Source organism: Caretta caretta, chromosome 5, assembly GCF_965140235.1.
Source record: "Caretta caretta isolate rCarCar2 chromosome 5, rCarCar1.hap1, whole genome shotgun sequence".
Lineage (NCBI taxonomy): Eukaryota > Metazoa > Chordata > Testudines > Cheloniidae > Caretta > Caretta caretta.
In genome coordinates this window covers 103748237-103773550 of record NC_134210.1, presented here as the reverse complement: position 1 = coordinate 103773550, position 25314 = coordinate 103748237, and the positions used below count along the sequence as shown (strand labels likewise).

The window sequence follows — 25314 nt, the reverse complement described above, 5'->3', positions numbered from 1 at the left end:
AGGTCCGATATCTCTGGAACTTCTAGGACTCCAAGCAAATATTGTGTGTCCCATTGGAAATCAGACCATCTCCTCTTTCCAAAAGCTTAATACTCTTCTTTCTATCTATGAAACGTTGTGATATATTAAATCTTAAACTATCTCTGGTACAAGATTGTACATTGCCTGTCTGGGGCCTCAAGCCAGTGTAATTTTGGGGGAAAACTCCACATTTGGGAGGGGGGGGGGGGGGAGGAAACATTTCTCCATGATTTTTTTTTTTTTAAAGGCAGGTGTTGGCAGCTGCTCAGCAGTTTGGAATGTTAGAAGTAGCCCTGGTGAAGATGGAGTAGGGGGCAGTGTGCTGGTGGTGATATATTTAGTGGGCATCGTACATAGGAGGAGACCATAAATTGCACAAATGCAATTTATCACATGGCTCTGTAGTTCTTTGCACATTAGTGGGCTTGATTCACTCTTGTAGGTGCAGAATTTAAAACCTCCATTGTCTGTGGCGGTAGCTGCATCCACAGTACCACAGCTACCCTTTCTTGGGGATTATATTTAGAGCAGATCCCATCACTAAGAATGCATGATGGTTATCCCTGGGCTTCTGCTCTGATGTACTGCCCCCAGGATCCACAGAAGCTGATTTCATGCTTCTCTAAGGGGCTACCCATACAGGATAAAACGTGTGTTTTAAAAAAAACCACATTAGCTAACAGGTTCTAAAAGCCTAGTGAAGACAAGGCAACTTGCATTTTAACAGGTGTTAGCAGCATATGTTCATGCTGATGTGTTAGTATGCCTTTTATCCTTGTGTAGGCAGGCCCTAGTATAGACTGACACTACACACACACACGCACGCAGCTGGCTTTGTCCACGTCCTAAGATGCGCTTGCCTGCTCTGCCTTCCACAGTACCCAGCTGCCTGGTTCCACTGGCGAATCCTAGAAGAGAATCAAGCACAGTGTGTGGCTGTGGGTATGCAGTATAAGATGAAGAGGATTTGCTCCAATACCCTGGCTACACTGAGAATCTGAACCAGAATCAAATTTTACAGCTGGATCTAGTTCTTTAATGGGCTGAACCATAACCCTGAGCAAATACCCCTGAACTCTTTTGGGAGGGGTGGTCAGAAACCAGCCTAAGTATTTTTCTGGTCCTTTCTGTGGGATTACTGGGCTTTCCATGTTCTCTGTCAATGTTTCCAGAACCAGGAAGCAGTGCAGGGGGATTACATGGAAACAGATCTACCCTTATTCACACCAAATCAAGTACAACCATAAAGAATGCCCAGGGAGGCAGGGAAGTGTCACCAGCCTGTCAGTCGCCTAGTTTCTCTTTCCCAGTCTCCCCGTGTGTGTGAGTCAGAGTGAGTGCCGAGGGGGAGAGACACACTCTGCCTTTGAATTAGCCAACCGGCTGACCAGGAGTTACCCGCCCCCTTGCCCCCTCCCTCCCCTCCTAGGCTCTGGCACTCGGGAGGCTGCTGGCTGGCGGCCCTTAAGCATTCACCCTCCTTCCCTGTACTGCAATCCCCCTGTCCACACAGCATTGATACAACCAGCGGAGAGCACGGGCAGCCCAATTCCTGGCGCTTGCACCCCGGACCCCCTTCTTCCCCAGACAAGCCTGGACAGACAGCACCTCTCCCATCACAGGAACAAAATTACAGCAGTGAGCTAGCAAGGTCACCAAACAAGTCAACTTCATCTTCCTCCCCTACGGACACTGATTGCGGGACACGGCAGTGAGAGGCGAGCCCCTCAAGTTTTGTAAAACCAGATTTCCCCACAAGAAAAGAAAAAGCAACTTTCCCCACTCCTCTCTTTGTATGTCTCTTCCCGAGCCCTGATGGAAACTGTTCATGCTCAAGTGGATAGCCTCTCTCAAGTGTGTTTGAAGGGAACCAAAGTTGCTTTTCTTTATTCAGCTCTCTGCTTGCAAGTAGTTGCTGTCATTCTTGTTTAGAGGAGAGAGAGGCTCTGCCTGGAGAAGGAATATGCACCTTGGGCTTTGTTGTGGAAAACCTGGTTACCTGGTAAGTGGATGCTGCCATAGGAACTTTGCTTGCAGGCGCACGCACACAAAAGTAAAAGCTGACCTATCCTCAAACCAAGCTAAGAGACGCACATTAGCAAAAACACCACGGCAGCAGCCGCAATCCTGTGGAGTCTAAACTGTTTTGTATACACACTTTCCCCCTCTCCTTCTTCAGGGGGAAGTGTGTGTGAGAGGGAAAGGTAGAGTGTGCTTTACTGATCAGCTGGGAGGTGGACAGAGTACAGCTTCCCACAAGGAATCTGAAATGTAGCCCATGGCTGTATGTATCGTAGAACGACAATGTGTAAAAATGAAAGGGGCGGTTGCTGTTTTAATCTGACCATAGGTGGGTGTGAGATTTATTTGCAGGAGGAGGCGAAGGGTTAATTGACAAGAGATGAGGCTCATGAAATCTTACAGGCAAAGCAAAGGCTTGGTAGTTTGTCAACTAGTAACTAGTGTAAACTTTAGACCGAAAGAGACTTTTTAGAGAAGAGTAAGAACCGGGTGAATGAATGACGTGAGGAATGCTGTATATGTATATGCAGACAGTTAAGTCTTCAGTAGTTATAGTTTATTTTAAAGTGTAGTTGTAATATAGATTCATTGTTTTACAGAGTGTGTGTGTAAATATAAATGCTGGAGTTGGGGTATGTATACACACCCAACAATTACATGTAAGACCCTTCACCGCTCCGTTTTTGTCAGCTCTCCAGCAAACATATGCTTTTACATTTTATTCATGCCTAGTGTCAAATATTATTCCCATGTCTCATTCCCACTGTAAGGGACTATATCCTGCTTCTCAGCTCCAGTCCTATAAATTATCTGGTGTTTTTCTGCAAACTGCCGAGACTGCTTTGGAAAGCATGAGTCTGCAGCAATCTTCTCTCAGGCTTCAATGTTTGTTTGTTTGCTTAAATCTTGTGGTGAAGTTACTTCGAAGTTACTCACTTTAACTTTTTGAAAAGTCTGCTGTAGCGACAGAGAAATAGCAATGTCTGGAACGTCGGGACAAGCATTCTCTGACTCCGCGGGATTTGTCATCGGGTCGATGATTAAGCCAAGATTTCATAATTTCCTCCTCAAGGTATTAACTCTGGGAAGAACATGACTGTTTGATGCTCTCCCCTGCGTTTCTTTTGTGGGCAGAGAATAGAGTAAAGCACTTGGTTGATAGTCGCAAAAAGAAAAGGAGTACTTGTGGCACCTTGACACTGGAAGTGTCCCTCATTTCCCCTTTGGCAGCTGGCCGGTACCGGTCTGATTTCGGTATAGATGGTGCATTTAATAGATTAGTACACACGTTGGCAGGGATCGGCTAATTTGCTCTAAGCACGTCAGTGTGTGCTGTACTGAAGTGCCTTATTCAGAGCCCCGCAGAGAGGGCAGGAGACCTGGACGCTCGCAGCCTGGTTGAGCAGCCCCGTGGTGCCCCCAGCGGTGTGCAATCCACCTGAGAGGTCATGTCAGTTTACCAGGGCGCCCTCCCTCCTCTAAGCCAGCCTCAGAAGCGAGTTCAAGGCTGAGCCCAGGTAGCTGGTGCGCTCGCTCGGTAGCCAGCGCTGCTGCTAGGGGGCCGCGGGTGGGGGGCTGACCAGAGGCAGCGTGGCTGCCGCTCTGCTTGTACCCTCTCTGCTGCAGTCTTGGGAGCTGGCGATAGTCCCCGCACCCAGCCATTAGCCGGGGGCACTGCCCTTCCCCTCCAGCAGGGGACAGTGGAATGGGCGAAGCAGGAGGCAGGGGGAGCCAGGGCGTTCCTGTCCCCCTCCGGCAGGGAGGAGTGGGAGCTGGGGAAGGGTCTCACTCACTGCAGCCAGGGTTGGTGCTGGTATTTCGGCTGCAAACCAGAGCCAAAGGGTGAACAGGCACACCATTGCACCAATGATTTTAGAAAAGGAAGGGGGCTGCAGCTGGTCAAAATAGACAGACAGGTTTCTTTGGGAGCTTTTGTGAATGCTCTCCTGAAAAAATGTTGTCAAAATCTTGAAAAGCTTCTCCCATCTCTCCTTAGAGCCAAATTCTGTCCCTTCCAGATGGTAGAAATCTTCCCCTTTAAAAACAAAATAAAACAACAGCCCTGCACTTTCTGTAGTCCAGATGCAACCACAAGTGTCACTCACGTCAAAGAAATGCCAGAGAGCCGTTTAATGCTCCCCAAAGTGACAGCTTAATCTTCAGGCCTTTTTGTGTCACTGGTAATTTCTCTTTGTTAAACTTCACTAAGTTGTCATTTCTGTTCCAGGCTTCAGCTGGATATTTTTTTTCTTCTCCCCTGAGACACTAAGATAGTTTCTGACCTTGTTGGAAACTGTTAACTCTTTAATTAAAAGCTTTGGAAAGTGAAAGTGAGAGCAGCTGTCTTAGAGTTCCCTCCCCACTCTGAACTCTAGGGTACAGATGTGGGGACCTGCATGAAAGACCCCCTACGCTTATTTTTACCAGCTTAAGTTAAAAACTTTCCCAAGGCGCACATTCTTCCTTGTCCTTGGAACTATATCGCTGCCACCACCAAGTGAGTTAGCCAAAGATTCAAGAAAAGGACCACTTGAAGTTCCTGTTCCCCAAAATATCCCCCCACCCAACCCCTTCACCCCCTTTCCTGGGGAGGCTTGAGAGCAAACAAGGTGAGCACAGACCAATATCCCCACTGCTGCTTTTCTTAATATTTCTCACCATTGCATTAGCCGCAGTGGGAGATCCAGTGTAGAGGAGTTGCTAGTGGTGCCTGTGATTCTATCACCTTGTCATCTAAGCCTGTTCTGAGTCGGGTAGATAACCTGGGTGGCAAAACCATACACAGCTGCTGTTGTCCTTTCTGCACTGGAGCTCACCATAGCTAGCTCTGATGGTTGGCAATGGAAGACTGGGGTGGGGGGCACTAGTGTAGACAAGCTAATGGGACTGTGAATGGGGAGTATAGACTTTTCACATGAGCATGGATTTGCAAGACTGGGTCTGTGGCTGTTGACCTCTCCACATCAGAGATCCACAGTCTGCTCACTACAAGTGTGTTTGGAATTAGGTATCAGACATAGTTCTGCTTAAAACTGACTTGATGAGTTTTCAGACAAGTGGCTGTAATTAGCACAATGTGTGCTCTAATGTGAAAAGGGCTTTAGAGAATAATACACTCTGTGGGTTCCTGTACTCTCTTCAGTACTTTGCTTTCTTTTCTTGTAATGATTATATCCATTTAGATGGAGTCTGAAAGTTAAGGGAACAGATTTTATTCTTAGGTACATCAGCGTAAATTTACTCCAGGGACAGACTCTTGAGTTATTTCAGATTCATACTAGTGTGAATGAGAGAATTCTGTTCTGGGTGATTTAAAATAATTTTTATTCAAATTAATACTTCAATGAATTAACATGGTTTAAAAGTCACTTGTAATGGGTACGTTCCAGCCATTTAAGGAGGAAAAATGTGGATTTCAGCCTTTAATAGTGACCTAATAGCAATACTATTGTGTGATCCTTGAACTAGAGCCAGATAACCCTAGAAAGGGCTTTATCCTGACCTCCAATTCACAACACACATCCTCATATATTAAGGAAAATCAGCTTCTAAGTTTGGGCCTACTCTCAGCTAAATCTTGTCCCCAGCAGCACCTGTGACACAGAAACTGCAGGAGCTCGCAAGGACCTCTTGGACTCTGAAGCTTCTGCTGCTTCAGAGGAAGAAACCAAAAATTGGAGGCAGACATGTAGCACTTACTGGCATCCAATCTCTCTCCTGTTCAGGGTGAGTTCAGGATTCTAACCAAGTGACTTATCAGGCCTTGGAGATGATGTGAAGGAGGGTAATGACTTTTCACCATTTCAATGGGGGTAATATGTATGGGTTTCTGACTGACTGACTGTGAAAGACTGAGGCCATATTACCTGAAGATCTCTTATGGCTGACAACTTCAAGCTAAAACGGATAGTCAAGAAGCAAATAGGGAAGCCTGTAGGGTGAAGAACAGTGTTCTTGTCAGAGGGGGAGCTTTGCTAACCAATTTGAGTGGCTATCATGACAGCTCTGTCCCCTTCCAACACCCCCTTACCCGAACGTAAGTGAGTGGTGTTGGTTTTTTTTAAAGACCTGTGCAAAAAAGATAGCAAGGAGAGAGTCTGGAGGAAGTCTGGTTTGTGAGTGTTGATGAGGAGCTCAGGGAAGGGGTGCTGGAAGGCTGCATTCCTACAAGGGCAGAACTTTATGGTTGTGGGTGTTATCTGAGGTATATGTTGGTTGTGCCAGTGGTGAGATGTGTGTCTCTGGGTGGAGGAGTAGAGAATAGGGACTGTTAGATGCCTTCACTTCCAGTCTTCTTGCTTTCGTGGCTTTGTGTTAGGTAATGTTATGTGCAGAGCAATATAAACTTACACATTATGTAGTGGTTTTGTATATTAATACTTTTGTCAGAAAATCTTTGGTTCATAATACTTCTTATCCTGGTTTGTTGAGATGCACTGCAAAAAATGGGTTTCAGAGTAACAGCCGTGTTACTGTTACTGCAAAAAATGCATAACATAAGATTAAAAGTCTGAATATCTCTAGAGAGAAGAAAGGATCAGTCTTTTTTCTGAGTATCTTCCAAACAATGAATGGGGTACCATAAGAGCTGCAACAGAATGAGTCAAATAGCATAAGAATATGAACCCTGAATGTTCAATATTTCTGATAATTTAAGTTAGACCCATCAAATATTATTGACCTATTCTCTTATAGGGACCCAGTCTTGCACTTCTCACTCAAGCAAAACTACTATTGACTTTGTTGGGAATTTTTTTCTAAATAGGAATTATAGGATCAAATTGTACAGGTGAGATTTTCAGACACTCAGCATGGGTCTAACTCTACTTCTGTTGAAGTCAATGAGTTTTATCTTCCGATAGGACTACCCTCAATGTATTTATATTGCGTATGCATACTGTAGTAGAGGCACAGATATTTGTGAATTCATCTTTTGTTTCTCTTTATGAAGGAATTGATTCAGTTTTTCCAGTCCTGCAGCTTGAATTAAACTCCTACTATGTGGTTTACTGAGAGTAGACTCATGAGTCAGACATGTGGATTTTGAGTAACTGTTGTCATGTTGTTAGTAACAATGATGTCAGCTAAATAAAATACAGTTTTAAAAATAGTGGGCCTAATCATGTTTCTGCAGACATCAGTGGGAGGAAGGATAGACCCGAGAATGGACTTTACCCATTTTTAAATGTTATTTTCAAACTATAAACAAAATAAAATGCTCATGTTTATATCACATATCTGATGTTACAGTAAAGTAAAATCTGTCCAATAAATTAATACAATCTCAGGACAGTTTTAATTTTATTGGTAATATTTTTGTGTTTCTAAATTCTGAACTGGTAAGTCTAGTTGATTGAAGATATTACATTTAATACATTTGTATTTACATGTTTCAGTTATAATTTTGTATTCCATGATTTCTTTGATGCGATGTACTTACATTTTTCATGATTAGTATGGTCAGAAGGATTTTTTTTTTTTAAACCATGTTGCGGGTGGTTATGGATCTGATTCAACAGTCAGTTACTATTCAGCAAAACATTTAAGCATGCACTTAACTTTCAGCATGTGCTTAAGTCCCATTGACTTGTAGTTAAGCACATGTTTTAGTGCTTTGCTGAGTAGGGACGGTCTTAAGCATACACTTAAATGCTCTTCTGAACTGGTCCCTGTGTGAATAATAGATATGACTGAAACATCATGAAATGATAAAAATCAGTGACATATTATAATACTTGGCTATAATCTATCTGGATGAACAGACTAAACTGTATATAAAAGATTCCTTAGCATCTAGTCAGATAATATTTCTACGTGGTAAAGACCATACAGTAGAATGCATATGGATATAAATCTGAAGCCACACACAAATAATAGCAGGGTTATGCAATCATAGAAATGTAGGCCTAAAAGGGACCTTGAAAAGTCATCAAGTCCAACCTCCTGTACTGAGTCAGGACCAAGTAAATCTAGATCATCCCTGACAGGTGTTTGCCCAACCTGTTCTTAAAAACCTCCAGTGACAGGGATACCACACCTTTGCTTGGAAGCCTATTCCAGAGCTTGACAACATTTATAGTTAGAAAGTTTTTCCTAATATCTAAGCTAATTCTCCCTTGCTGCAGATTAAACCCATTCCTTCTTGTCCTACCTTCACTGGATGTGGAGAACAATGGATCACTCTCCTCTTTTCAATATTTGAAGACAGTTATGAGGTCCCACCCTCAGTCGTCTTTTTTCAAGACTAAACACGCCCAGTTTTTTTTATCTTTTCCTCAGAGGCTTCCTGATCAGAAGAGGGATACTGTACGCACAATGTTGAGGGAGATCAAAGAGCAATTAAGGTATTATCTATATGGTTAATGGAACCAAAATAGCAATATCTGTTGTACTTTACATCCTTAGTTATTTCGGTTTAAGTCTCTGTGTGGACACTCTCTCTTATTTTTGTATAACAGTGCTTTTATAGCAATATAACTTAAGTTGTTTCCTTATCAGTTTAACAAAATCAATGTAAAGACACTGAAATAAGAGAGTGTGCACACAAAGACTTATGACTGATATAGCTTCATTGATTTGATTTGCCATGTACACAAGCACTAAATGTAATAGAACTAGCAAAGGGTGACTTCAACTACTACAGATATAAATTGGTCAAATGTCACAATGGGGCAAGGTTTAGAGAAGCAATTTCTCAGCTGCATAAATGGTGGCTTCCTGGAACACTGATTTGAGTGCACACAAGTGTCCTTCTCCAAATTAGCCTGAAGTGACACACAAGAGTTGGTCTAAGATGTAACACTTGTTGACTGATTATGTGATAATGACCCCAATAAAATTAATTTCACCATCGCTCAGAGAGAAGTCATAACAAAATCTAGGCCAGTGGATTTACCAATGAGGAAGGGAATTTAAAAATACCCTACAGTAAAAAGTACAGAAATTAAAATCCTTATGTTTGGCATGGAGGCTACAAAATTGTATGTAAACAGTCACAGAAGTCATGTACACCATTAACCAAAAAAGGAAATAGGATGGGCTGGAGGAAAAAACAAACAACAACAACAAAACCCCCACCAGGGTTAAATGGCATAGTTCAGGAGATTATTTAAACCAAACAGGTATTCTGCAGAAAACAGAAATCCAGCCCCAGGGGAAGCCAATAGAATGCAGCATAAACTATGCCAGGTAAAGTGTAAGATGGAAATGAGGGTGAAGAGGGAATTTAAATAGCAAATAGCCAAAGACATTAAAACATTCTCAAAGTATATCAAAATCAGGAAACCTATGAGAGAATCAGTGGGTCTGCTAGGCTAGCTGGGAGTAAAGGGGAGAAAGGGTACTAGCCTGGGACTCAGGAGACCCATCTTCAGTTTCCTGCTATGCCAAATATTTTCTTTGTAACCTTGGGCAAATCAGTTAGTCTTTCTGTGTGTCAATTCCCCATGTGTCAAATGTGAATAATAGCACTTTCCTATCTCACAGGGATGTTGTGAGGACAAATACATTAAAGATTGTGAGGCAGTCAGATACTATGGTTGTGGGGGGCAGGTAAGTACCTGTAACAGAAATATGGGGAAACTAAGGAAGAAATTGCAGAGAAGCGAAATGACTTATCTGCAATTGCCTTCTCCACAGAGGATATTGGGGACCTCTGCAGGTGCTGTAAATTTGCTGCAGTTCAAAATATAACTTATGTATATGTATGAAAAAGGAAACAGAGGCAGAGATGGTGAAAATTAAATTAGATTTTTTAAAATTGGCTTATTTTTGAAAATTTAAGGTGTTTTTAGTAGCACACATAATTATATTTTAAAATATATACTTATTTTGACAGTGTCCCTTTAATATTGTTGACTAATGGGTGTGTTTTCTTCCATGCACATAAATCTCAATCAGTACTAAAAGAAGTTACACATGACTATCAAAAGAAGAACATCAACTTAAGTATAATTGAAATTAATGAATTATATTGGTACAATGGTTAGCTTGAAATCCAATGATGTATCGTAATTTTTTTCTGTAAGTGTGAAAAACAGTAACAGATGATAAAAGTACAACAAAAACAAATCTGAGTATTGCGGTTTATTGTAGCATACAGTATTACATAAAAAATAACAAGGAAATCAGAGTATTAAAAACACGTGGAATATATTGCCCTGGATTTGATAGGGCCCTTTAGGTGTGTGTATATATATTGTGTAGAAATATTCTTCCGTCAATTAATCTAAATACACTGTTGCTGAACAAAACTAATAAACCTGTCATGTATAATCTCTTCTTTATTATGTTTGTACTTTTCTAATGTAGTTAAAAATTATAGACAAGAATGATTTTGACTTGCTGCCGATTTATACTGCTGTAGTGTATAGCCTTGCCAACAGCATGACAGCTTTTTGTTTATAAGTTCTTTTCTAAAGAGCCAGTCACCTGTGTTAGGGCAAAGTACATTCTGCTTACTAAAATGAACCTTGGGAATCTAAGAACATTCAGCTCTGTCTGTCCTTGGTTGAGTTGGAAAATGTGATTTATGCTGCAGCCATGCATGAAAATAAATGATATTGCTTTTTAACCAATATGTTTTCTAATTTATATTCTTGTAATATAAAAAATAACAATGAAAAATAAGGGAATAGGATTAGATTAGACCCTTTGTTATCGAATAACAAACTGAAATATGTGTGTGCATGTGTGTATATGTGTGTGTCTAATTGATATATATTAAACGTTATATATATAAAATACACATGCGCACGCACACACACTTGATCTTCATGGAACTGAGACCTAGGATCCCAATTCACCAAGAAGTTAAGTGTATGCTTTTTTTGGGTAGATCAGGGCCATAGTGCTTAGACCTTGTAGGACTGAAGTTCTTAACTCTAAGCATGTGAGTAGAGTAGTCAGCGATGGCTCTCTGGGTACCTGGCACTGAGAGTCACCTTGTTACCCCTGCCTCCAGCATGAGGGAGTCTTGATAGTAGTAACTGGGTGTTAGCTCCCTGACATCACCAGCCTTTCAGCTACTCAAACACTCTTCTGTGGCCTATGCCACCCCGTCTCTGTCTCGCAGGTTAACAAGAGATGCACCCGAGTCCCCTTGAAGTGTTCCCCTGTGATATCTAGCTCCTGACGCTGGCTACTCACAGAAACCCCTGAGCCTCTGCCCCTAAGGAGCAATATGCCCCAGTTTACTGGTCAGACTTTAAATCACCACTCCTGTATAACACACCTCACATATGAGCACTTATACTAAAACAAAAATAGCTTTATTTTAGAAAGAGTAGAGATTCAACTAGAAACAATACAGAGTGGTAGAAACAAATGGTTACAATACAAAACAAAATCCTAAAACACGAACCTGGGTCTACCCTTACTAACAGTTATGTTTCCTACCTAATAAAGTAGTTTTCTCTTGAAAGTTCAGTCTGCTGCAGAGATGGTTGACTTTACAGAAACAGGATCCTAACATTCATGAAAACACCCTTTCTCCACAAGATATTTCCTCAGTGAATGAATTCAGAGTGTCTCTCCCCACTCTCTGATATACTGAAACAGTCTTTTGTCTCTGGCAGATTCCCTATCTATCGAAACATTCCTTTTTGTTTTGTTTTTTTAACACTTCTAGCTGGTTTTGATTGTTTCCGGTTGTCTCTGATGCCTTTCCATTGGTAGTCTTGGGATGGAGTAAGGCTAGACAATTAGTCTTGCATTACAGCACCAGCTAACCAAAGAGTGGTGAGGACTCCAATGGGTCATCACCAAAAAAATATTATTCCATGGCGACTAATTTTTTCTGCAAGACCATAAAGCATATTTTCAATATAGTTACATTATTCCTTAAATATTACCTGTACATACATCTTGCAATTATAATGAGTCTTCACAGGTTATGAGTTTTCTCTAGATACTTCACTTTATGGATAAATACCCTGAAAGACATGTGTTTGGTGTAGTGAGTTTGTCAGGTATGAGATGAGAGTTGTTTGCAAAGAAAAGGGGGCCCTTTGCAAAGTGTCCTCTGTGTCACATAGTCCTATGGACTTCAATCATGAACCATCTAGCCCAGTGTCCTTTGATTTCAGTGGGGCTACTCATGTGTTTAAGTGTTTTGCTGGATCAAGGCCAGGGTTCTTAGTCATTTGCAAGATAGAATCCTGTGTGTCTGAATATAAACATGTGTAATTTGAGCCTCAGTTTTGTGTGTGAAAACTGCAATTGTGCAAAACAGTTAGCTAGGTATCTAAGTCCTTAATCAGTAGAACACTTAAGCATATTCTTAAATTTAAACACCTGAATCTGGTTGTTAAAATTAAGCATGTGCTTAAGTGTTTTGCTGAACTGGGACCCAAATTATCCCATTTGTGTGATATCTTAACCACCTGATTTGCATCCACAAATGCTGCTTCTGTTCACAGATCTGTTTGTGTGTGTGTATATGTGAACATTCATAAAAATGTAAGTGGAAAAATACTCTGGAAAAACTTGGACTTGTACAATTAAAAGGCTGCCTTTGAAAATTTGGCCCTATGCTTTATTAGGACATTAAAAACAATCTGAATTTATGAGATTTACATCTTGATCCACCTTTGCAATGATTGCAATTATTTTTTATGAAATTAGCACAGTAGAGCACTCTTACAGGATTTTTTTCTAGTGAGTCCCATGCTGTGTAGTAAAGAAAAAACCCTCTGCAATCTGTTCTGCTGTATTTCTGATCTTTAGAATGTCAACTGGCATCTCTTTAATGTCTTGTATGTGTCTGAATATTGCTTGGCTGCTGTGTTTTTGGTTTTCAGCACCTTTTTAATCAAGAGACTGAAGAGCTGGCAGAATGGGATAGTGGTGCTCATCCTGGTGTTGACTTCCACTCAGCCCCTGCTTTTCACTCCAGGCTGACTTCCTTGACTTGCTCAGTATTCACTCCCTTTCATGGCTAGTTTATCTAGTATGAAGACAGCTGACCCTATTGTAAACTTCTGCTTTTGAAGGGGCAGGCTTTCTTATTACATTTCTGAGTCATCATTTAGCTTTGTCCTCTCTCTTTGATTGCCTGTATATTGCTCACACTTTGCTGATCATAATCAATATTTTTTCATGTAGTTAAATATTGTGAACAGTCCTGTCATCATATATTATTTACTACAATGTAAAATATTTTTATTTATGTATTTTTAACAGGCTTAATCACTATGGATAACATACTGACCTTAGCCTGATGTCATTGATACCTGTGGATTTGTATAACACATTTTGATCATTGCAACTACTTGACAATGAATGGGAGGTCATGCAGTATGAACCACCGGACCTCAGGTACTCCCCATGGTCCCGGGATGATCAACGGACAGCAAATTCCGCCTATAAGAGTTCATGCAGGAACACCCTGCCCATCTTCAAATAGCAGCACCCCAAGGCCAGCTATTGGAAACTTGTCTACCAGCCTCCATTTAAAGATGCCCCTTGGAGGAGGGGTAGCTCCTCAGAGCAACGTCACTGAAAGTACCATCCACCTCCCTGCTTTAAGTCCCAGGAGACAAGTGGTTACAAATGGGAAGCCTTTATTCCAAGTCCCACAGCCTCCAGGGCTGCCAGCACCACAGTCTTTAAAACCAAAGCAGCAGGAGTTTGGGAACATCTTCTGCCCAAGCACAATTAAAGGTAGGAGCAATTTTTCTAATTATGATCCTTCCTTTGCTGCTATCTCATGCTTAACAGTATTGGCTAAAAATGTAAATCGTTCATAGTTTGATTATTACCCCAGGATTTGCAACATCTAGTGATTGCCCAGAATTGTTGTATGGTGCAGTGGGGAATTTTATTTGCTTTTGTGGCAGAGCTGTGCAAGTGCTACAGGAAAAATTCTGTAGTGGATGTAAGAGCACAACTGCTCATTGATGGAAGCAGCAGTGTTGTCGATGTTTTTGAAGTGAGTGTACTGCACAGTATGTAAAACTCTTTAGATACTTTGAAGGGCTACTGGCCACTGAGCACCCTTCAACCATGACTTACTGATTGGGAACCATTGTATGTGTCATCCTAACTAGTGAGGCAAACCTCACAAGGTGTGGAGTTCAGTTCTATTTGGATAGGCATTTGCTACTTCAGAGGCTTATCTGAACTACATGAAGCTCTGGAGCCTGCAAAACAAGGCTTGAACTGGGGGGTTTGTTTCAGGTTGGAAATAGTGATCACCATTTTAGGTATTTTGGCACCTTCCCTTCCTGTCCTGGAAGTTGAGAGAATTCCAGATTGAATGAAAGAAAAAAGTTACACTTTTCCAAACATCAGGAAAAGTTTTTGGGTTGAGAGGGGGTGGGGTGGGGTATCCTATTTATTCCAAGTGGGTTGCTTCAGCTGTCTCTTGCTTTTCACAACTTTACTCTAAGTATGTGGCTGCAGTATTTGAGGCTTTTCTTGACTATAATGAATATGCCATGTCTACATCTGCTCATAACAGGCATATTGGGCATACTGGATTTTTTGGAAAACTTTCCCGGTTCTATTACAGTAAGGGATAAAGTCGGTTGAAAAGTCAGGATCTTTTCTTTGGCATGGAAGGAAAAGCAGAAAATTTTGGGCTACCCAGGAATCATAGTGTCATAGAATATCAGGGTTGGAAGGGACCTCAGGAGGTCATCTAGTCCAACCCCCTGCTCAAAGCAGGACCAAGCCCCAATTTTTGCCCCAAATCCCTAAATGGCCCCCTTGAGGATTGAACTCACAACCCTGGGTTTAACAGGCCAATGCTCACACCACTGAGCTATCCCTGTCCCCTACCAATTTTTGCCCCAGATCCCTAAATGGCCCCCTCAAGGATTGAACTCACAACCCTGGGTTTAGCAGGCCAATGCTCAAACCACTGAGCTATGTGAATTGCTTTTAATAAAGTTATATAGGTATTGGTGCTGAAGTCAAGAAAAGAAAATGGTAACAATCTACATTAAAAGATGCTTGCTCAAGATACTAGTAGTTCTATAAAGGATACATTTCTATTCTGTAACTATGTTGAAAAAGTTCAAAAGGAAATGTTGTTCAAAATGGTACTCACCTTCTGTCCTATTAAGAGTAATGTTTTGTAATGCATTTGTGTATTGTAAGACTCCATAACATACAGTGTTTTTTTTTCTTATTCTCTGGATAAGAAAGGCAAGTCTGAACAGGCACTATTGTATGTCTCTTACTTTAGTTAAGTATTACCTTACTTCATTTGTGGCACTGATTGCATAACATGGCTACAAGTACAGTGTTAAAGCATCTAATAAAGAAAATATTGGACATCATGGGATTTTTCAGTACATAAAAATATTACAAAATAGACAGAATTTATTGTTAGATATGTGTGTATTTAACAGCACTTTGTGAACAATCAGTTTCACTGTTTTTTGTTTTTTTTTTAAATCTACCCAGGCTCCGCAAAAGGATATTCACTAGAAACAGCATCAGCAAAGCTGAAAGTGACACTTAAGAGGCAGCAGGCAGGAGTGGTCTGAGAGAAAAGGGATTAGGGCAGAAGGGAAGAGAAGTGGGTCTGGGCCTGTTTGGTATTGCTTTGAGGCCTGCCTAAAAGACCCTTTGAAATATCAACAGGGAGTAGAAAAGTCTTATTATTAAAATAAATAATAATTACCAAAACTCCAGGATATATTCTTTAAAGGGAGTTCTCTCGGGAAAGTAAATTTGAAAAATGTACCATTTTCACATAATCAAGTTGATCTCATCCCTTTAAAGTGTAGTTATGCTCAGAAAAATGACTCTGTATAAATGGGATGCCATTACGTAACATATCTGCTCCCTATGTCTCTTTCAGTTGATTGCTGTTTACTTTTCTGGCAAAAATAAATATTTTCTATATTTTTACTCCTCTTATCCCTACATTTACATAGTCAACAGTTATGTGAAAATAACCTGGATGATGTTCTGGCCTGTACATCAGCTGCAGAACTGTTAACTAAGTTGCAGACTCTTTGTGAATGGTAATAATGCAAGAACCAAAAATAAACAAGCGTGACTTTTATATCCCATGGTGAGATTGTAACACTGGAACTTAGAAAAAAACCTTTCAATTTGGAAATGTCATAAAGTTGATCTTGAAATCATTGTGTGACCATAATCCTGAAACCCACAATGCTGTTTTTAGAGTTACTTCTCAGCATATAACCATACTGCAAGATTAGACAATAATTGGCGACAGAATGCTGTGCCCTCTATTTGAGGAGGAATTACCTCAACAGCTAACTGTAACATAGTAGGATTTTCAGGGTAAAATCTTAATAGAAAACTTCTATTTGGGAATAGGGAGACTATTTTTATGCTTCAGTTCTGCCCCTTATGTTGTGTGTTAATTTCACATTCTGCATGTAAACTCCTGTCTAGAAACCTCTGTATCAGAAATGTAATTAATGCCCTTACATCTACTCTGTAACCTTCTTGGAGAAGGAGCTATCTTTATTCTATTGGTAAAGCATCATATTTGCCTATGGCACTGTTTGTGGATGTTCAAAATGCTGCTGCAAAGATCATTCTCCTGGAACATCTCTATGTCCATCTCACCCCCTTCCTTGCAGCCCTCCATGGGCTGCCTCTTCTCCATTGCAACAAGCACAAACTACTTGTCTGCACTTTTGAGGTCTATAGCCCCAACCCATCTATTGTCTCTTAGTATTGAGATATTAACTGTCATTCCACTAATGATGCCAGTCTTGACTGCCTGTTTTTATAATATTCGTACAAGCACCTCCATGCTTTCACCCATACTTCCCCTAATGCATGGGGGGAGCTCATTGTAAATACTGAAAAAGACACTTCATTATCCTCCTTCAAATCCCTCCTTAAAACTATGCTTTTCAGTGATGCCTCCAAAAATCTTGATAATGGTTAGGCAGCTGATTTGCTGTGACCACTGTTGTCATGCTGGACAGTGTCAGCTCATTGGGCATGGCTAAACTTGCAGATGTAGAGTGCTTTGAGTTAAACCTGGCTTCGGAGAGTGCAGCAGGGAAAGCGCTGCAGTCTGTCCACACTGACAGCTGCAAGCACAGTGGCATGGCCACATTTGAGGCACTTGCAGAGACATTGGGAGTGGTGCATTATGGGCAGCTATCCCACACTGCACCTCTACCCATCTTGGTGCTGTGGCTTGTGGGAAGGGGGCAGAGAGGGGCGGGGCATTTTGGGTCCTGTCCCAACACCCTGTGATGCATTGGTTCGCATCCCAGCAATCCTTGGGCTTCTGTCCAATTTGGTGCTATCTTTCAACGTTTCTTGTACTGCGCGCTCTGTCTTCCCTTTCTGTCTGTGGGAATGGAGCCCGAACTGCTGAGGAGTATGCTGACGAGTCTCGCCAGCACGTCCCATTTGGCAGTCAAGTTATTCCTTATGATCCAAAGTAACAGTGAGGGCTCCGATGATGATATAGACTCGAGTAACGCATATGACACAAGTTTGCTTGTGGCATTCACAGACATGCTCACCACCATGGAACGCCACTTTTGGGCTCAGGAAACAAGCACTGAGTGGCGGGTCACATCGTCATGCAAGTCTGGGATGACGAGCAGTGGCTGCAGAACTTTTGGATGAGAAAAGCCACTTTCAAGGGACTGTGTGAGGAGCTCACCCTCACCCTGCGGCGCAAGGACACGAGATTGAGAGCTGCCCTGATGGTGGAGAAGCAGGTGGCTATTGCAATTTGGAAGCTGGCAACTTGAGACAGCTACCGATCGGTCGCTAACCAGTTTGGAGTAGGAAAGTCGACCATTGGAATCATGTTGATGCAAGTTTGCAGGGCCATTAATCGCATCCTGCTCAGAAGAACCGTGACTCTGGGTAAAGTGCATGACATTGTGGATGGCTTTGCACAAATGGGTTTTCCTAACTGCAGAGGGGCGATAGATGGCACACATATTCCAATTCTGGCACCAGCCTACCTAGCCTCTGAGTACATTAATCTGAAGGGGTATTTTTCTATGGTTCTCCAGGTGCTTGTGGTTCACCATGGGTGTTTCATTGACATGAACGCAGGCTGGCCCAGAAAGGTGCATGACACACACATCTTTCAGAACACTGGCCTGTTCAGGGAAGCTGCAAGCCAGGACTTTTTTTCCCAGACCAGAAGATCACCGTAGGGGAAATCAAAATGTCCATTGTGATCCTTCGAGACCCCATTTACCCTTTAATGCCGTGGCTCAGGAAACCCTACACAGGGAGCCTTGACAGCAGCAGGGAGCAGTTCAACAACAGGCTGAGCCAGTGCAGAATGACTGTAGAGTGTGTTTTTGGCCTTTTAAAGGGCTGCTGGTGCTCTCTGTATGGGAACCTGGACCTGGCCGATGACAGCATCCCTGCGGTTATATGGGCATGCTGTACCCTCCATAACATTTGTGAAGGGAAGGGTGAACGATTCACTCAGGCATGGAACTTGGAGGCTCAACACCTGGAGGCTGAATTTGAACAGCCAGAGAGCAGGGCTATTAGAGGGGCCCAGTGTGGGGCTGCAAGGATTAGGAATGCCTTGAGGGAGCAATTCGAGGCTGAAAGCCAACAGTAATTTCTGGTGCCCTGCACGGGAGTGAAGTGCAGTGGTTCCAATGTTAGTAGGAATCTGTGTTTGCTGCGCTGACTTGCAGTGCCTGTTGCTTTCCTGGGCTAAGGTATCTTTTACTTTATGCAATAATGTTTTCAAAGCCAAAAAATTCATTTATTGAAAAGAAACACAACTGCTTGGGAAACAGACAGGGCAAGGGGGTGGGGTGGGGAATGGTACAATCACAGATTTGTGAACGGTCCTGTTATCATACTCAGCCTTCCTGTCAGGAGTGCTGTGCAATGAGTGCTGCACTTCAGGATGGCTATACTGCATGGTGATGGGGGTTGAGCGCAGTGGGTAAGGGTCGTAGTTTTCAGGGCTGGGTGGAGAAGCTACAGGTGTTGGAGGCAGCTGGTGGCGATAAGAACCTGGATGTTGGGGAAAGTGTGTTGGAGGTGACATGGGGGCACAAGGGAAAGCGTTCTAGGACAAGGACTGCCGGGGGGGGGGCGGGGCGGCAGCTTGGTAGTGCTCCACCTGCATGGCTACGAGCACCTGGATAGAGTCCGCTTGGCGCTCCATTATGCTGATCAGCCGATCCGTGCTTTGCTGCCGGAGCACCGCGCTTTTGTGCCGCCGCTCCTCATTCTGCTGGCGGATCCTCCTGTCACTGTTTTGCCACTCCTGCACTTTTTGATTTTCATTACTTGAATGCTGCATTACTTCATGCAACATGTCTTCCTTGCTTCTACATGGCCTCTTTCTGATTCTTTGGAGTCTTTTGGCTGGTGATAACACAGACGGCTGAGATCTCAAGGCTGCATCTGTAAAGGCAAAATGGAACACTTAACAGAGGCAGCATTGCTCATACCAGACAGCGCAATGGTTCCCCCATACTTAAGAGCAAGAACAGTCTACACATAATTTGCCCGTCCCAAAGCAAGAGCACATAACCCACGGAGCCCCAAAATGGTGAGTAAGCACAGGGTCAAGCGTGACTGACCATTTCACGGCTTTACTGTCCTCTGGGTTTCTGTGCCTTGGGGAGAGCCAACAGCAGCAGGGGGCCCCTGTACTGAACACTGTCCCCACATTTTCCACAGGAGTTCATCCTGGAAGATATCTCACTGCTGAGGGTGACCTGGGAAGCAAGGGAGGGTCTTCTAATACAATGTGGGTTCTGCCCTGGCCCATATGCAGCTTGCCTGTGTGCAGCAATGGTCCCCCCCACCCCTCACGGCACAGTGGCACGGACAAGTTAGCCTTATTGGGACAAGGACCACAGTGGTTCTCCCAAGAAACCTGCCCAAGCGCATTGCCCAAGTTCTGGATGAGACCTTTGAAAAGATCACTGAGGCCAATTACCGCGATGTGAGAGAGCAATCAGCGCCCTATTCCGCATCTAGGTATGCATGCAGCCCTAACCCTCCTTGCCCCAAGAGCCCGCACCGAATAACTTCCTTCCCAAAATAAGAGCTGCTTACTGGGAACCTTCTCTGGTGTTTGTCCTTCCCCAAGCACCAGCCGCCACAACTGGCTACCTTCCTCCTGGCTTGAGAACAGCTCCTGGCTGCATGTATCTAGGGATACCAGGGTGTCTCCCTCCTCCTCAGCACCCTTGCTCCCATTTTCCTCGTCCTCCTGCCTTGTTGAACTGGGCTCTGAAGTGTCCATGGTTGTACTCGGAGTGGAGATGGGGTCACCCCCAAGTATCACGTCCAGCTCTTTGTAGAAACGTCAGGTTGCAGGGGCAGCACTGAAGCATCTGTTTGCCTCGCAGGCTTTGCAGTAGGCATTCCGCAGCTCCTTTACTTTAACCCTGCACTGTAGTGCGTCCCGGTCATGGCCCCTTTCCATCATGTTCCTTGATATCTGCCCGAAGGTATCGTAATTCCTGCAGCTGGAGCGCAGCTGGGACTGGACAGCTTCCTCCTCCCAAACACTGATGAGGTCCAGCACCTTGCCATTGCTCCATACTGGGGATCTCCTGGCGCATGGGGGCATGGTCACCTGGAAAGATTCGCTGAGAGCACTCCATGCCTGGCTGAGCAAACAGGAAGGGGATTTTCAAAATTCCCAGAGAATTTAAAGGGCGGGTCTGACGGTAGGTCACCTGAGGGCAGGGCAGTGGAGTTCAAAGTGATGACCAGAGTGGCTAGAACAGGCATTGTGGGAAACTTCTGGAGGCCGATCACAGTGCACTAACAAAGCTGGGGTCCACACTGGCGCCGTGGCGCTCCAGCTGGGGCGCACAAAATGTTATTCCCCCTCGTCGAGGTGGAGTACCAGGAGCACTGTAGCTGCGGAGTCAGAGCGCTCTACGTGCCTTGCCAGTGTGGACGGGTAGTGAGCTAGTGCACCTGGGGCTCCTTTTAATGTGCTCTAACTCTCAAGTGTAGCCAAGCCCATTGTTTCCTTGTGCTCCCCACTTCTGTTTTATTTATCCACCTTTTGTCTGTAGTCTTGCAAACTCTTCCGGGTAGGAACTGACTCTTTGTTGCATGTTTGTATGATAGTAGCTCCTAAAGGTGCATGTTAGGGTCTGAACCAAAGCCCATTGACTTCAGTGGGCTTTGGATAAAGCCCGTAGTGTTTTTATTGTACTGACAGTTTTTGAACTAGAAGGACATATACACATAGTTTATCACCAGCCCAATTCAAAGCACCATCAAGACACTAATAAAATAACTCAGAAGGGACACAAAGAATGTGGTCATACCACTACTGCTCTGAATAGCCTCACGGTTTTCTTTGGTCTGACAATTTTTATCGTTTTTTGTCAGAGAATTTTATTAGAGTTGAATGAGTTTGAAGAATAAAGTGAAATAAAGGTCTATTCTGGGCAGGATTTTCAAAAGGGTTCAGGTTTCAGGGCTATCTCTAATGCCACTGAATGGTAAAACTCCCATTGACTAATAAAAACAGAGTTAGGCCAACACTGAGTGTTTTTGAAAATGCTCCCCAATGAACTTGGTTAGATGACGAGAAACAGGAGTCAAAATATTCAAAACAGTGAGGGGATTTAATTTATGCATCTTCTATTAGAATTAACTGCTGGCCAGCTTTGAAAATCTCAACTAGAAACTTAATTTTTGTTGTTAACTTGGGCAAACCCAGGGCCTGCCCCACTGAAGACAATGATGAAACTGCCCCTTATCTTAATGGAAGCACAGTACTGAGCCCTCTGTCTTTAAACTCCAACAGCATCTTTTACTAATAAATGGGTGATGTAGTCATGGCTAAGACTTTCAGCAGCTCTGAAAACCAAGAGTCACTCCCAGCTCACTGAAAGCAGCATTTAGGGCACAAACAGTGCTTCATTGTGGGACAAACAAGTAAAAGAACTAGTTGTACACTGCTGCTAGAGGGAGTTCAATTTCCATAAGTTCCATGCTTGGAACCTCCTGTTCTTGGAGTCTCACTGGGCTTACAGTCGTCAGAATGAGGTGGTACGTAAGCCCTATTCTGGCCTGGTAAACAGACCTGTGTCTTTAAGGGGATAGTCTCATCTTTTCATGTTCCAAGCAACAATCCCACAAGTACTCAAACTCAACAATGCCTCAATAAAATTATTGAGAAGATGTGCAGGGGAGACAGAAATCTTCTTAATCATGAATTTGCGCATTGATGCACTCAGATATCACATGGTACAAAAAATCGCTCTGAAAATGATGAGTATTTAAAGAAAGGGTCTATGACTTTGCAGTTTTTCCTGCAATGCTGGTGAAAACTTTGCCAATTACAAACTTAGGGCTGGATTTTCCAGTCCAGTCAGGCCAGCACAAAGTGTCCTTAAAGCAGCAAAAGATGGCTAATGGAGAATTCCCCCCAGGCAGGGAAGCTCTTTGCTGGCATACAGTTGATGTTCTGCTGCGACACCATCCTCCCCTCCTACGCCCAGTTTCAGAGGAAAGGGGGGGTGCACAAGGGGCATGGCATGGGCAGGACCAGAAGGGGAGGGAGGGTATCAGAGTGGTGGTCTAATCTACTACATCCAATCCTCTAGGGATCTTAGGCCAGTGGTATAAGTTTGAGCTGCCCTGTGCAGCAATACCTTGCACAAGTGCGGAGAATGTCTGAATCAGGGAGTTGCAACCAGGTTCTTGTGGCCACCACATTGAATGTAGTGGAGAATCAGTGCTTTGGAATCAAATGTGGCCTTCAATCACACCAAAAAAAAACTCTGTAGAAATCAATGTAGTTGAAGTACTGGGAGGTAACTGAAGCTTGAATCTGGCCTTTAGAGTGAGACTTTGGAAATATTTGACGTACGTTATAAAAAATCATCCAAGTACACTTGTTAGTAAAACTACCAAACGGGAGCCATTTAAAAACAAACAAACAAAAAAACCCTCCTTCTCCAGTGTACATAGAACAAGTTGTGCTTTAATTTACACAGCCACATAACCTCCAGCAAAGGTCTCTTCCATCTCTAATTCCTGTGATTCCAACAAGTTCTAAGCTTGACACATCTGACAGCTGTGGGTTTGATTTCTGTTGTAGTTTTGCTGAAAACAGTGTGCAATAAAGTGGGACATGCTTGATATGAGATCATGAAGGGATTGTTTACATGAACGATTAGACCACGACAAGCTAGGATGCGAATCTGCCCCATACGAGCCTGCTGTGGTCTAACTGGCTCTGTTCTTTCTGCTGACGCATGGTAACAGTTCATGAGGGTACTTTGATCTAGTCTGTCACAATTCAGGGCAACTGCATCTATATTTCCCCTCAGTGGTTCAGCAAGGGCAGCCATTCTCAGGCTTTTGGCTCCCCGGCTGTTGCCTTTCTTGTGTGCAGACCTTCTCTCTCCTCAGATTGGATTATCTCCAGGTTGAACGGTTCCCTGCCTTTACTGTGTTATTCCCAACAAAAGACAGGCTTCCTAAACAGGCTTGCTTTTCAGAGACTAATAAGAGAGATAACTAACAGTTATAAGTTATCACATGGCATTTCCTATACGAGCAGTACAGAGACAACATATTAAAAACAATGAAAGCATGTACACACATACTAATAAGCTCACCAGAGATCACCCCAACTTTAACATGGGCTCTGGCAGGTGATTAGTCATTCAAACCCCACCAAAGGGGTCTCTTCTGAGGTCACAAGTTTACAGCTGATAGCCGAAGGAATTACATTAGCACCCAAAGTTACATACAATCTCAAAATACTACATAAACAATTGCATTTTTAATACAATGGACCCCAAAGTTATTACATCTAATTCAGTACGGTTTAACTTAATTCCATCAGGTTTATCCGGGATATTGTCATTCTGTGACCAGCTCATAACACTAGAACGAACTGTTAATATGTGTCAGCAAAGGGCACGTGAACAGTTAGACTGTGGCAGGCTGTTGTGGGATAGATTTACACCCTAGTTTACTGCAGACTAATTGTTCATGCAGACAAGCCCTAAGACTCTTCCACACTGTAAAAAAAAAGAAAGAAAGAAAGAAAAAAAAATGTCAATCATGCCAAGGTTTTTGGACTAGCTGTGGAAAAAGGAGCAGCTCTCAAACTGTTAAGTTGTGTGAGAACTGTGAACTTGGTCAGCAAGGATCATTTGCCCCTAGCTGTCAACAAAGGCTTGTTTTACCAGGAACAATAACCGCACAGGTTTGAGAGGAGTGTTATGTGCAAAAGTATTAATCAGTAAGCAGCTTGAGCCACATTCAAAATCTTTTACAGAGTTATTTTGCTCTTTAGTACTGTTGTTTTTATGTGTGTGTTGGCACAATCTGAAAAAGAAGTTCATCAGTATGCTGTAGAGCTCCTTACACGGAAAGCTTAATGCTGTCTTACTTTTTTTCCTGTTATTCTCTTTAATCAGTTTTCAACAGTTTATAAGCCTGATTATTGACAATGTTTAAGCAGCAGTGAAGTGATTAAATGATACCGACCCTAGTTTGTATCCACATACTTCAGCAGACTTGACATGGTTAAAAAAACAAAACAAGACTTGATCACAAGGAGATCACAAATGGGGACTTCTGGCAATTGGCTGGGAGATGCATTTGAAGACAACAGAAAGAGGCCTGGGTGAATTCTTCAACCAGATTTGGTTTTTGCCAAAAGAACACAATTTAGTGCATGAAACTCCCAGAACTTAATTACAACAACCCATACAATAGTATTTGTATGGATTGGTAAAGATGCTGGAAAAAATATAAGGTGAGGGAAAAATTCACTCTGGGGCTTGGCATACTGCAGATAGAGTATATTTGAGGTATATTTTCCCTGATTTCCATTTAAGCTCTGGTAGGTACATTATTGTTGCAAGAGGTTCCTTTGGCAGAGGATGTTTCAGAATGCAATTTGTTTAGCATTTGTCATGCTTCAAATGTAATTCAACTATTAAGCCTCCTTAAGCATAAAATATGTATTTGATGTGCAGTTTTTCAAGTATACTGTCACACAATACCCATGTGAATCCCAGGAGTCATTTATGAGGAGTCTAAAAGAAATGATCTCAAGCATGAACTTCTGGTTCTTTTTGTTGTTGTTTGTTTTAAATTAAGGAAAATGTGAACAGACAAGGAAACTAGCAAACACACAGACACTCATCCAAAAGGCCCCAGGCAACTTACAGACGTCCCTCAAGAATATTAGGCCTTGTGCCCAAATGGATCTACTTTTATATTGGAACTCTAAAATCCCTCAAGAGTATTAGGCATAATTCCAGTACTTATCCATTCTATGTTAGAATTTAATTTAACTCCTGTTATATTCAATCCCTCACC

General features: G+C 42.7%; 1 protein-coding gene across 1 annotated transcript in view; it reads left to right on the top strand.

The window, feature by feature from the left end:
- The first annotated feature begins 1476 nt into the window (after positions 1-1476).
- Positions 1477-25314, top strand: part of GLIS3 (GLIS family zinc finger 3) — a 261503-nt gene continuing 237665 nt past the window's right edge. The window contains exons 1-2 of the mRNA XM_048850509.2: positions 1477-2023; positions 13225-13704. Coding sequence (XP_048706466.2) covers positions 13320-13704 — 385 coding nt within the window. The 5' untranslated portion in view covers positions 1477-2023; positions 13225-13319. The remainder of the gene's footprint in view (positions 2024-13224; positions 13705-25314) is intronic.